Here is a 14509-nt window from a genome sequence, read left to right as displayed (position 1 = left end):
AAACCTGGGCACCGACAATGGCTCATGTTGTGGTGGACATATAAAGACAGCAAAAAATGAGCACAAAATATCATCTCTAAGTAGCACCTTGAGGGCATCAGTACATCACTGTCAGATTAATTGTGACCATATAGTGTACCTATTGTTACACAGGCAATACAGCTGTTCAGCACAGCTGTATTGCCTGCGTTATTTAAACATGTGTAACATCAATGCAGCCTTTAAGTATCTGTTTATTTCTGTAAAGCATGAAAATCAACTTCAGACACTTGAAACAAATGAATCACAGTGAACATCATGCGTTCAGGTTGCAGATGTTGTATAAGTCCGCTAATTATTATATTATATATCATAATATTTATTATAATTATGTATGGTATTACAGTGCTGTACTGCACTTAAACTGCATTAAATGAAAGCAGTGACTGCCTGGAACAACGCCATGGACTCCTTAAAAGATGGACGACGAATCTCCACTTCCTCCCAAAGTACAGAGGTGAAGCCAAAATATCCCGGATACGGGCGCTGCCATCGCCAACGTGACCTTTTTAGCTTTCGAGATGTTTTGTCTTCATTTTTGGGGAGTTGTCATGCCATCCATCTTTATAAACAGTCTATGAACAACACATTCAAAATTCTAAAACAACATAACCTACTTTGGTAAACGGTCAGTAGAAATGTATAGGATTTATGATTTGTAGCTAATGAAAAACACTGGTTTGATCTTTTAAATGAGAGCTATAAGTCAGTGTTTCATCATATATCAAGGACACAAAAGATCTGGAGACAGAATAAGTAAATAAGGTAACTGTTTCAAACTTTGTATTGTTGCCGTATCACTATTTAGGAATGAAGAAATATCAAGGTGTGTCTGTGTGTGTGAATGAAATACTACTAGTATTAACAATCCTGTCCTCCAGTCCTAGCCCTCCCCTAGCCTGTGGTCCGCAGCCTGTGGCTGATTGCTGATGTGTCCTCAGGTTGCAGATCCAAGCAAACCTCTTCCCACACAGGTCACAGCTGAAGGGTTTCTCCCCAGTGTGAACTCTCTGGTGCTTCTTCAGGTTCCCGGCCTCTGAGAAGTATTTCCCGCAGGTGTCACAGTGGAAAGGTTTCTCCCCTGTGTGGACTCTTTCATGAGCCTCCAGATTTGACAGGCCAGAGAAAGCCTTGCCGCAGGTTCGGCATATGTAGCTCTTTCTGCGGCGATCGCTAGACACAATCTTAGCAGCCTGGTTTATATTGCGGCAAGCCAGAAGGCTGGCTCTATGCCGTGCGGCGATGGCTACCTCAATGCTGGCCAACGCTGCTGTGGATTCACTGACAGATGGAGTCACAGTAGAGCTCACAGTCCTACTGATTGAGCTGATACCAGAAATCCTTTTATCACCACTGTGAGTATTACTGACAGCAGCTGTGGTATCAACAGCACAGCATTCCCTCTGCACAGACCACACCGTCCTCTGAGCAGCATTGCTGTCACGATGCTGCTGCAGCAGCTGGGCCTGAGAACTTCTTATCATGACTGGTTTTCTGCTCCATGGAGGCTGGGAAGATGAAGCCTGCATCCTCAGAGGTATTGACACAGAGGTCTCTGCTGACAGAAAAAGCAAAAAAGCAAGGAGTCAGCACATTTTCATTACATCATCCTCTCTGAATGACTGAAATGACTGGGCTTCTCTGTACACATTCTACAATTAGTCAGTTTATAAAATGGTGGTGATATAGAGTCCCAGCACTGGGACTTTTAACTATGCATCACTCCACTTTACAGGCGTTCTAAAAAACGTTTATTACATTAACAGCTGTTAGTCAATATATCTTAGATTATAACAGACCCCGCTCCTCATTTGCATAAAGTTGAGGGCTCGTATACTTTATGGAAATCATGGGCGTCCGACGCGACTCCGCGCCTCTCGAAACTCCTGAGAATCTTTTAAAATAAACGTTGTTGATCCAAAATAGAGACAGATTTAGCAACTGCATGGCTTATTTCTCGCCTCAAATGTTTTCAAAACACATTTCGGTGAACTTTTTTCGTGAAATAAGAGAAAGTTTCCAAACAAGCCTCCATGTTGGTCTGATTTGAAATCCGGGAGAGGACAGCCCACAAGGGAAAGCGTTTGTCCAATCAGGTGCAGCCGGAAGTATTTGAAATAAAGCCGGGAAAACACCACCGCCCAGCATTGGTCAATCATCTATTGTGTCGCCGCCTAGCGACACGCCCACCAAGTGTTTAACGTTGGGAAGTGTCGCGTCCCCTCGCGATAAAAAACGCCCCTGTGGACACGTACCATCACATTTGCCTACCAAATTTCATACATGTACATGAAACCTGAGCGAGGGGCTCAATTTTTCCAACTTTCTAGGGGGCGCTACTTAGCCATTTTGCAACTCCCAAGTCCGAGCATGTTAAGGCTCTCAAAAAGGCAATTAATTTGAGAGAAAGAGAAAAAGTATAATAATAATAAAAATTAAAGCTGCAAGCGGCGATGAACGGGCCCTCGCACCTTCCCGCGAGTCGGGGGTACTGATTGACGCGGCCGGGCACAATTAAACCGGAACTCTGATGAGTACAATGACGCCTGCCACAAGACTGTACGACAAACGGTTCATGAGTTATGAAAGAGGGCGTAGCTAATGTGTAGGGGCTAGGGATAGCAATACCAACTTAATACGCACTCTCTGCTGAGTGATATGACACCTCCCACAAGAGTCTAGGACAAACGGTTCATCAGTTATGAAAGAGGGCGTGGCTAACGTGTAGGGGGCGGGGATAGCAATACCAATGAAACAGGAACTCTCTGCTGAGTGCAATGACACCTCCGATAACACTCTACAAGAAACGGCTCAAGAGGCGGAAGGAGGCGGAGAAAGCCATACCAATGAAACAAGAACTCTGTGCTGAATGACACCCCCCACAAGCCTGTACGACAAACGCTTTATGCAAGTCTGCTCTTCTTTGTTTACTTCCGGGAGTTTTCCAGCATGGAAATTCTGACCAATTAGAGAGCAGTTTCTTTGCTTTGTAAATGCTGCCATGTGAACACAAACCAAACTCGAGGCAATATGCAACATTGTAACAATTTGGTCCCTGATTCAGACCAGAGCAAATGAACTACAGGTGTGAAAACACCCTTAGTGTGCTATATAAATTAAATGAATTATTATAATTATTATTAGAACAACACCAATGAAACAGGAACTCTCTGCTGAGTGATATGACACCTCCCACAAGAGTCTACGACAAAACGGTTCATGAGTTATGAAAGGGGGCGGGGCTCATTTCAAGGGGATGGGGAAAGCCATACCAATGACACAAGAACTCTGCTGATCACAATGACACCTTCCACAAGAGTCACTAATGAAAGAGGATGTCCCTGATGAGTCCAAAGATGCCTCCCACAGGAGTCTACGGGTGCATCCCAAAGCTCTTAATTGCATCCTCGTTTCCCTCACTTGTGTTTCAAGGAAACCATGCGAGGACAGAAGAAACAAGGAAATATGTTTTAAGAGAAATGATGACAGCAGCAGCTGATCACAGCTGGATCAGCTGTCAGTAAGCTTTAACAGCTGTTATCAGAGCAGCAGTGTTTCCTCTCTGTAGCCTGTTACCTTTTTAACAAACACCTGCACATGAATAACAGCTGCAGTCTGTATTTCTACTGTGGACTGAGTCCTGCTTAGAGGACCAGGAACCATCTCTACTGGAACAATATCTTTATATTATTTATTCATTATTAGCGTTTGTAGTTATTATATATATATAATAGATATTCTGATTGTGAGGTCATTATTTAATAACCCAGAATATGACTATGGTGTCTTTTGAACACTGGAAATTATTTATTAGGCTGAATGTTTGAGGGAAAATGTAAATGATGTAACTCATATCAAACCCGACGCTCAGGAATGATCAGCCTCATGTGACTGAATGGAAATGAGGATAAATGATGTAAAAGGTGTTTGTTTCTGACAGACAGACTCTCCTTCTCTCTCTGACTTTAATAGTGTCATTAATAAAAGTAAATGCAGAAAGTTATTTTAAGTCAGTTTATCAGGTGTTATAGAGCTCTTTCAGTGACAGACTGCTTCACTAGCGTAGTGTGAAGGAGAGATACTGCAAGTCCTTCTGCTGCTGGGACACCTACAGATAACACAGATTATAACTAGATGGTGAATCAGAAGACAACTAAACTATAAAACGTTTAATCTGGGATCTGTCTTCACTCCGGCATAAAACTCAGTGATGTTGAGAGGTAGAGTTATCAGATCAGTCTGGTCGGCAGCAGCGTCCAATCAGTAACTGATATCCAATAAGGGGGCGTGTCGGTCAGTAAAAGACTTCCGCTAAGGCTGCTCTCGTGTATCCTCGCTCATCGCTCTTCAGAGATCGATCCTCGATCCTCGATCCTCGATCCTCGATCCTCTGTTTATAAATAAGAGCTTTGGGACGGTCTTAAAGATGGCGCACCAGAACAACTTCGGGTTCAAGTGAGGATCGAGGAAACGACACATAAGAGAATTGAGATGCACCTTAAAACAAATGGTTCACGAGTTCTGAAAGGGGGCGGGGCTAACATGTAGGGGGGCGGGAACACCGTCACTTATGAAAAAGGATGTCCCTGATGAGTCCAAAGACGCCTCCCACAGGAGTCTATGACAAACAGTTCATGTGTTGTGAAAGGGGTGTGGCTGAATGTTAGGGGCTGGGATAACCATCACCAATGAAACAGGCAAGCTCTGCTGAGTGCAATGTTGCTTTACGCAAGACTCTACGACAAACGGTTCATGAGTTAAAGAAGGGGGCGGGGCTAATGTGGAGGGGGCGGGGATAACAATACCAATGGAACAGGAACTCTCTACAGAGGCATGACAGATGTTAAATTGTCATGGTTGAAGTCTCCTGCTGCAATAACAAGGCTGTCTGGTTGTGCTGACATGTAGTTGTTTATGGACCTCTGTAGCTGCTCCAAGGCTAGCTTAGCGTTAGCATGTGGTGGTATATAGACAGCTGTTATCATGACAGATGTAAACTCCCACATCTCAGCATCAGATATTCTCTCTCCAGGGAACAGTGTGTCTTAGTAACCCTGGCGTCAGTACACCAGCTGCTGTTGATGTAGATACAAAGTCCTCCACCTCTGCTCTTAGCGGAGTGAACGGTACGCTCCGCTAACAACGCAGCCCGCTAGCTCGATAGCAGCGTCCGCGGTGTGCGAGTCCAGCCAAGCCTCTGTTATTAACATCACACAGTACTCCAGCAGCACGATGTAATCCTCAGTCCTAACTCATCCATCTTGCTGTCGAGTGACTGGGTATTGGCAAGGAAGAGGCTTGGTATCGCCAGTTTGTAGGGGTTAGCTTTTAGCCTAGCTCGTAGCCTCCGTCTCTTACCCCTCCTGCGTCTTCTGTGACGCTGCCGTCTACGCAGAGTCCCCGGGGCAACGCTGGTTCCTCCTTCCCAGGGAGAACGCCGTATCTCCAGTGGAATAAAGTTACTATTCTTGTGCGGGGTGCAAAGTTTGTCTGCCACGTTAAGCAACTCTGCCTTGCTGTGTTGCAGATATCCCTCTATCACTCTGGTGAGAAGGCATACACACACTACAAACACACATACACTGCCAAAACGAGAGTACTGGGTTGCTGTGTCTGACCCATGATGGATATAATTGCAAATGGGGGGGAGACAAAAGTTCTGCACTCAAGCTTTAAGCGTTTACAAAGGAAAGGAGACAATCTCTTACCTTGTGACACAGACGGCGGGATCTGAACAGAGGAGAAACTCTGCCCTCCACTCATCCCCACTGCTGAGGATACTGAGTCTTGTGCTGGCTTTAGCACAGATTGAGATTGTGCTTCAGTCTTTATAATAATAACTCCATCCTGGTCACACTCTCCTGCTGAGTCATCAGTGGTGAGAGGACATGAAGGGCCCCTGCGGGCCGCTACAGAGTCATTCTCAGGGGCCCAGCGGGTGAACAATGTCTCCAATTCAAACAGAGAGTATTCAGAGCTGAGAGGGTTGTTGTTACTGGATCTCTGCTGTTGTGGTGTTTTGGGGCTGGCTGGTGTGTTGGTGTCTGGTACCCTCAGTTGGACTGCTACCATACTGCTGGAGTCTTGCGATATCACAGGCGTCGACTGAGGTGCTGCAGACTGGGGAGGAGGAAGGGCGGGGAGTATGAGCAGAACAAAGGTGCATTAAGAGCAGGTGTTAATGACTTCAATCTCATCAGGGTACAGGACTGGATGGTCATCTGAACAAATAATTGGACATTTTCAGAAATATGCATCTTCACAAGTTTAGATGAGAAAATAAATAGCCCGCTCTCTACCACTGTCCGTGACTTCAGCATGGAGCTGGAGGTGAACTAAACATCAGAGATGCTTTGATACAAGCAGAAACTGCAGGAACTACTTAAAGGGCAGATCCATTATTTTTGAGTTTTTTTTGGGTTTTTAAATCATTCTGTAGTTTATGTAGCTTGTGTTACTATTATGTATCCAAATCTATTTTCAATTCAAAATTTGGTCAAAGTACGTAACGTATGTTTTAGTAAAAGTCAAAATGCTGTTTTCCCAAGCCCAAATATTTTCCCACTTGACCCGACGTATGTTTCTGCATGATGACGTTGCTCAGTGGCGGATAGAGAATGTGGCTAATGGCTGGGCCTGGAAAAATGGGGATGGGCCTGAGTTTTTTTAAGCTTAGATATGTATCAAAATGATATGGGGAAAAACAAACTGACGGAACATAATCTCTGGCACACTAATTTCCTTCAGGATGAATTAAGTTCTATCTTATCGTAGAATGGCTATCTATACATAATACATACATTCCTGTGTTATTTGTAGCCTATAGGGTATCATTCAGGTTTTAGGAGCAGTGTCCCAGGCAGGATGCTCATATATATTATGCAGCAGGATGAAGAGATACATTCTGGTTCGGGTAGAAGTCTGTTCCATCTCTTGTCGACTCTAATAGTTTTTTCCCATTCCTCACGGCTCTTAAACTGAGACCAGTGGACTGCGGGTACTCAGGACTGCTTGTCACATGCAGGAAGTCCGAAGACCTGGTGAAGTCATGGAAGGTCTGACTCGTGTACTGAGTGCTGTTGTCTGAGCACAGCTTCTGTGGTATGCCATGGACAGAGAAGTGGCGTTTTAGCTTGTTGACCACACATTGGGATAATAAGCTGCTGTCAATTTCAGTCAATTTCAAACCATCCCGAGCATGAGTCCACGAGCACAAGATAATGATGATTGTTCTGTTCAAATACGAAGGAGTTCAAGTATCTTGGGGTCTTGTTCACGAGTGAGGGTAAAATGGAGCGAGAGATGGACAGGCAATTCAGCGTCATCAGTTATGCAGGCGCTGTACCAGACCATTGTGGTGAAGAGGGAGCTGAGCCGGAAGGCAAAGCTCTCGATTTAATAATCCATCTATGTTCCAACCCTCAACTATGGTCATGAGCTTTGGATAGTGACCGAAAGAATGAGATTGTGGATACAAGCGGCCGAAATGAGTTTCCTTCGCAGGGTGGCTGGGCTCAGCCTTAGAGATAGGGTGAGGAGCTCAGACATCCGGAAGGAGCTCAGAGTAGAGCCGCTGCTCCTTCGCGACGAAAGGGGCCAGCTGAGGTGGTTCGGGCATCCGATCAGGATGCCTCCAGGACGCCTCCCTTTGAAGGTTTTCCGGGCCTGGGCAACTGCTAAGAGGCCCCGGGGTAGACCCAGAACATTCTGGAGAGATTATATATCTCGTCTGGCCTGGAAATGCCTCGGGGTCCTCCAGGAAGAGCTGGAAAACGTTGCTGGGTAGAGGGATGCCTGGAATTCCCTGTTAAGCCTGCTGCCCTCACAACCCGCCCCCGGATAAGCGGAAGAAAATGGATGGATGGATTGATGGATGGATGGATGGATGGATGAATATAGTGTATGTCTTCATGCAGTTTTATATCCCTAACGAGGGCTGTAATAGTCCCAATATATGACAGCGCATCTTAGCGTTCTTAATGTGACTGTCTGTGCTATTTAAATTATTCTTCAATAACCGAATGACTAAAAATTAATCTGCGCAGACAGACATCACTTCCTAAACTCTACAAAAACTGTAGACAATTAAAATGTATCTTGAACTGCCCTCGGTTACATCTCAGCAGGCCTCCAGTCACCTTCAATACTGCAACTCAGGCACCAACTTCACAATCTTACATCATAATACATCTCTGCAACTCGTCATATTTTGGCTGGAAAATTGCTACTTAAATTGTAAAGCCTTGCTGGCGGGTGACCTTACTCCCCACAATACTGGCTGTAGGGTTCGTTCTGAGGTTGGCAGTGCAGAAATGCTCATGGAGAGACCAAAATGTAATTCTGTGAAAATCATGTATGTGCTTCAGATATTTGGTGGAATCTAATTCTACTTGGAGTAGATTCAACTTTCAAGGTAATCTGTACATATGGTTATTATGAATTAGAACAATGTACTGTATGAGTTGGACATTTTATGAGAATATTGTGTCACAATTTTGCAATGAATGATTTATAATAAAAAACAAAAATTCGCATGTTGAGTTTTTATAATTTTTTAATGATTTACATTGCAAACTGTGGACATTGAGCAGGAATTTTACAAAATTGTGACACAATAGAAAAAGCTAGTGTTACATTTACAGTATATATCTATGCTACAATGGCTTGTATTTTACATAATAGTCACACTTTAAAATGACATTATTCAAGAAGAGAATTATTCTTGTAGATAAAACAAAGAAAAAAAGATCCTGTATTATTAAGACAAACTGAATGTGTTCCCACTGGAAGAACATGATTAACACAATATGACTGCACATTTCTCCAAACAGTGTTTAAACTCACCACTCTGTCCTGCACTGTCCAAAATGTCTCATTATCTCAGTGACTGTGAGTTGTTGCTGTTGCTGTTTGGCTTGTTTTGTAGATTTGTATCTATGACTACCATTAAATAGTTAAAATACAGCCCTGGCTTTAACCTGAATTACCGTAAATTCTCAGATAATGGGCCACGCTATTTATGTACCTCCACTTCAGAGAGATCCAGGCCTTTATCGGCAACAGGCTAATAGTATCAACAGGCCTTTATTTCTAATTTCCCATACATCATATACAACAACGGGGTCATGTCTTACCCCTCCTGCTGCTCTGAGTTTCTCTTTTTAAACACAAATATTGTTTTATTCACTACTTATTTCCAATCGCTTCCACTTTGGTGTTTTTTTAATCACTGTTAAGCTATTATCACTGACACCTACCCTTTTCTGCAAAGCTGTTTCACATTAAAAGCCCTCAAGCAGCTTAAAGGGCTTAGCTCCTCCTGCTCATGGTAGGCTTTTTCCATTAAATAAAAACAGTATTTCTGTAATGCTGTGTATTTCTGTGGCGCGTATTACATGACTGTTGTGCTGGAATTATGGCTGTGGAAATATGTACAGGTTGAATTTACCATGTGAGCCATTATAGTGCATGTAATTCCACCCCTCCTTAAAGTTTATTAGGGACCAGCCTTAACTTGTTCATGCTGGCTATTATTTAACATTATTTAAATACCATTTTTTAATTTGAGAATTTACAGTAATTTGGAGAAAAAGAGATATTGATGCTGTTTGTCACTGTAAAGAGATGGTTGTCCTTTAAACTTGTACTGAGTTTTGACTGACGTCTGTGGTAAGAAGATGAATTCCCTGTAGCATATTTTGGCTCCAGGTCAGTGAGTTACATGTGGTCATTGTGTTCAATAGTGATTTGATTTTGGAATATAGGGCGTGCTATGTATGACTCTTTAGGTGATTTTGAGACTCTATAACAGAGCATGTTTAGGTCTTTGTCTAAGATGTCCGACTGCATACCTACGTTTGTGGGTGGTGTCTCTTTTGGTGTTTTTTCAGGTTGCTAGGGTCAGAGAACCTCTCTGGGCAGAGCGAACACTGATATGGTCTCTCTCCAGTGTGGATGTTCCTATGGATCTTCAGGTTCCAGAACTGGGAGAATTTTTTGCCACAGATACTGCAGCCATATGGCCTCTCTCCTGTGTGAGTCCTGAGGTGGGATTCTAAATTTGCCGGGGAGCTGAACCCTTTACCGCAGAACCTACAGATGCAAACCCTCTTCCTGGGAATTTTCTGCTGCATATCAGCATTGCAACTGCCATGACCCTGATTTTGACCTGGGTCCAAGAACTGTTGGGGCTCCTGTAACTGCCCTAAAACCTGAATAGGGGTGGACTCCTCTGACAGATCAATAACAGGAGTCTGCTGTTGAAAGGACACAGAGGTGTGGAAGCCTCTCGAGCTTTCAACAGCTAACCCCCTCCCAGAGCTGCCAGGCTCTGCTCCAATGAGTGTGGTCGGCAGGTATGAGAGGGGGGCACAATGGGAGGACGGCCCCGGGAGGTTGTCTTGATGACAATAACTACCCCCCCCATTAGTCCACAGCGAAGTACGCCCATAGCTGACCTCTGAGAAGCCCCGCCCAGATTCCTGGAGGTCAGACAGCTGATTGGTGCAAGTTTGTGTGATTTCATCAAATGGCAGAACTGCTCTGTAGTCATCGGTGCTCGACTCCACCAACCCTGAGAACAAAGAGAAAGATACTGAGTGGTTTTCTCTGTCAGGATCTCTGGAAGGATTAAATGTAGCATTTTCAGGCTTTTCACAGGACGGCCTAGAACTCCATGTTGGGAGGGACAACAGTTGCTACAGTGTGTTTAACCAATGGCTGATAAATATACAGTTTCTGGATGTATTTTAATCTGCTGCCAGGAAATGAAAAAGAGACATTTGGCACATGTCCATCCTGTAGGTTATGAGAGTTTTTGTTTCACTGTTCTTTTTTCTCGTTTTTTCTATAAGCATCATTTTGTCTTGAGTGCAGCATTTGATCTCTATCTGAGAAATACACAGGGGTGACATGAGAGATGTTTGCTAATCAATATGTCACTGTGGGATCACTGCTTCATATGAAAGGTGTAGTAGTAGTAGGTCGTGAGCCTGGTCGATAGATCAGGGTGTTTGGCCTTTTCTATCCATAAACAGTCATCGATGGAGGGAGGAGAGAGGAGGTGGAGGAGGAGCCCACTCGGTAAGGAGGCAGCATGGCCCATGCCCGGCCAGTTGAGAAGGTTTTGTTTTTTTTCTTATAACAAATACAATAAAATTAAATATGAATAAAACTAAATCAAATAACACTGGATAAAATAAATAAATAATAAAATAAAGATAAAATAAATCAAACTAAAAAAGCCAACAGAACTGTGTAAAGATCAATATCAGTATTTTGTGACTGTGTACAGTGTGTGCTTGAGAGGGGTGGGGGGGCAGGCAGTCAGTCAGGGCGCAAATCAAATTTGCTTTGGAGTATTATGGAGAGGAGTGTACTGGTGGCCCATTGTCCTTCATGGATTAACTGTGTCATGGAAGGTTATGGATGGCTCTCTGTATGTATCTCTGGGTGAGGATGGTGTTTCTCTCGTGGATGGTTTTGAGTCCGGACATACTGTGGATGTAGTGGGTGCTGATGTATTGTGGGAGTCGGTATGCCAGTTTTATTGCCTTGTTCTGGATGATTTGTAGTCTGTTGAATTGGTGTTGTGAGGCTGTGGTCCAGGCTGGTGCTGCATATTCAAAGATTGATCTAAGGTATGTTTGGTAAACCTTGAGGATGATTTCTGGTGATGCTCCGTGTCTGTGTCCGATGAGTGCTTTGAGGTGGTTGAGTCGTTGGTTGCCTTGTTTTTCCAGGTTATTGATGTGGGTGGTCCATGTCATGTTCCTTTGAAAGGTGACTCCTAAAACCTTTGCCTCCTTGGCCAGGGTGAGGGGAATGTTGTGGAGGGTGAGGTGGATCGTTGCTTTGAGTTGGGTGTTTCTGGTGAACAGGATGAGCTGGGTTTTGGTGGGGTTGAGCTTTATTCTCCATTTGTTGGACCAGGTTTCTATTGTTGTGATGCATGTTTGGAGTTTTTTGACAGCTAGTGGAAGGTCATCGGCAAATTGTGAGATGTGTCCTATGGTGGGTGGGGGGTAGTAGACGTCGGACATGTAGATGAGAAAAAGGAGGGGACTGAGGACTGCACCTTGAGGGACACCAGCTTTGGGAGTGAAAGGGGTGGAGAGGGAAGTGGAGACCTTGACCTTTATTTTTCGGTTGTGGAGGAAGCTTGAGATGATGTTGTAGATTGGAAGTGGTATTTGGAGTTTTGGGCCACGTTTTGTCGAAGGTTTTTTAGATGTTGAAAAATATTGCCAGTGTGAATTATTTTTTGATGATTGATTCTGATAGTCTGAGGATGTTGTCGGTGGTGGATCTGTTTTTGTGGAAGCCAGCTTGGTGAATGCCCAGGAGTCCCATGTTGTCTGTGTGTTGTGTGAGGCGTGCAGTGATGATTCGTTAAAACAGTTTGCCGATATGGCTGAGGAGGCTGATGGGTCTGTAGCTGGAGGGATGTTTTGGATCTTTGCCGGGTTTATGGATCATTGTGACTATGGCTGTTTTCCAGGGTAAGGGGAAGTGACCGGTGGTGAGGCAGGTGGTGAAGAGGAGGGAGAGCAGGTTGAGGCAGGTGGTGAAGAGGAGGGAGAGCAGGTTGAGGTAGGTGGTGAAGAGGAGGGAGAGCAGGTTGAGGTAGGTGGTGAAGAGGAGGGAGAGCAGGTTGAGGCAGGTGTCTGGTGCTTGTTTGATCAGGATGGTGTCTATGTTGTCTTCAGGTGCTTTATTTTTAATTTTTTTCAGATGAGTTCTGATTTCTGGGGGGGATTGGTTGTGTCATTGGGTGGTCATCTGCTGAGGTGAGTGATGGGGGGGATTGATTGTGTCAGTGGGTGGTCATTTGCTGAGGTGAGTGATGGGGGGGTGATTGGTTGTGTCAGTGGGTGGTCATCTGCTGAGGTGAGTGATGGGGGGGATTGGTTGTAGCCATGTCAACAGTTTCTTTCCAGTTGTGATCAAAGTGTGGATCTGAGGGACTGGAGTGAGTGTTCTGGAAGTGGTTTCTGAACAGGGTTGCTTTTTCATGGTTATTTTCAATGTTTTTTCTTTGATGTATGAGAGTTGTTATGTTATTTTTGTTTTGTGCACCATTCATGTTTTTTTATTTTCTGCCAAAAGCTGCGTGTCGCTGTAATCTGTAGTCGCTGTCCAGTTTATTGTAGAATGATGTCCATTGTTGCTGTGAGTGCAGAGTGAGTTGTTGTCTGATTTGATTCTGGAGCCGGTTTATTTCTGTTTTGGTATCCGGTGATCTGTATTTGAAGAAGTGTTTCCGTAGCTTCCTTTTGATCAGGTGCAGGATGTGGGGTTGGAGCTGTTGCTGTGGTTTGCTTTTTTGTACTTTTGCCGTGGTTGTTGTGGCAGGTGCTGGAGTGTGAGGGAGAAGGTGGCAAGGATGGGGGGTGGTCGCTGCCCATTCATCATTATTGAGGATAGTGAGGTTGGTGGTGTCCAGTATTTCTTTGAGTGTTATTCCTGATTTGTTTGTAGTGTTTCAGTTAAAATCCTTGTGTTTGGCTTTAAAATCTCCCATTATGAGCACGTTTCTGTTGTTGGTGATGGTCTTGATGAGTTTTCCTGAGGGCTGTATTCCAGGGGGACAATATATTAACGAGATGAGGAGAGTGGTGGATGTATTTAAAAGCAGTGTGGTGGCCATGTATTCATTATGTGCAAGTTCTTCTTGTGTCAGATTAAAAAGGGTTTCCCTGTATTCGATTCCCTGTTTGATTAAAAGTGCCACTCCACCTCCATGGCCTGTTGGTCGCTCTTTTCTTAGAATATTAAAACCATCCAGGTTAAAAGGCGTTTCTTTTCTGAGGAGAGTTTCATTAATGGAGGCTACTGTGACTTGTTTTTCAGTAAATATTTGTTTCAGTTCACTTGTTTTTCCTTATTCCTCTGATGTTTATGTGTAAAAAGGTGGTAGCCATAAAACGGGTTAAAAGGATTGGATAAAAAAAAACTAGAAAATAAATTATGAGCGGTTTAAAAGATGGGACTGTTTAAAAAGTTTGTGTTTTTTTCTGATGCTTTCCAGGATTTTCTGTACGGTAGTCTCGTCTTTGTATAGGAGTTTGAGGTCTTCATGAATCTTGTTGAGGTTTGTGCTGGGGTCCTGGGGGGTCGGTGTGGTGTCCTGGGGGGTTGGTGGGATGTGGGAGTTGGGGGGGGAACTGGAACCTTGAACGATTTTGCGGTCGGGAGCATCTTGGTGCTGTGGTGGTGAGAGCTAGGTAGGTGGGGCAGTGTTTGGAGATGGAGGGGTGCTTGCAGTTGGCACATTTGCAGTCGGTTCTGCCCTTGTTGCATTGTTTGTGCTGGTGGTTTCCTGAAAATCTGAGACATGTGACCGGGTTCTTGCATTGCATTGATGTGTGGTTGAATTGTTGGCATTTGAAACACTGTTTGGTCGATGGGGGTGGGTGAGATTTTTCGACTCTGTAGTGGAAGAAGTTCATATAGGAGCCTTCTTGTATGA

The 14509-nt window shown here is 44.2% G+C and overlaps 1 protein-coding gene across 2 annotated transcripts in view; it reads right to left on the bottom strand.

Annotated features, from left to right (window-relative positions):
• Positions 1-215: 215 nt before the first annotated feature.
• The window catches only part of si:ch211-89o9.6 (myoneurin), a 36995-nt gene continuing 22701 nt past the window's right edge, over positions 216-14509 (bottom strand). The window contains exons 6-8 of one of the 2 annotated variants that reach the window (XM_037761469.1): positions 10497-10612; positions 5748-6159; positions 216-1597 (exon numbers count right to left, since the gene is read on the bottom strand). In XM_037761469.1, the coding sequence (XP_037617397.1) occupies positions 861-1597; positions 5748-6159; positions 10497-10612 (1265 nt within the window). In that variant the 3' untranslated portion in view covers positions 216-860. The remainder of the gene's footprint in view (positions 1598-5747; positions 6160-10496; positions 10613-14509) is intronic. The other variant, XM_037761478.1, reaches the window with a different exon arrangement.

This window comes from Sebastes umbrosus, chromosome 3, assembly GCF_015220745.1.
Source record: "Sebastes umbrosus isolate fSebUmb1 chromosome 3, fSebUmb1.pri, whole genome shotgun sequence".
NCBI lineage: Eukaryota > Metazoa > Chordata > Actinopteri > Perciformes > Sebastidae > Sebastes > Sebastes umbrosus.
The sequence above is the reverse complement of the archived record's forward strand: the minus strand, read 5'-3'. Positions and strand labels throughout refer to the sequence as shown.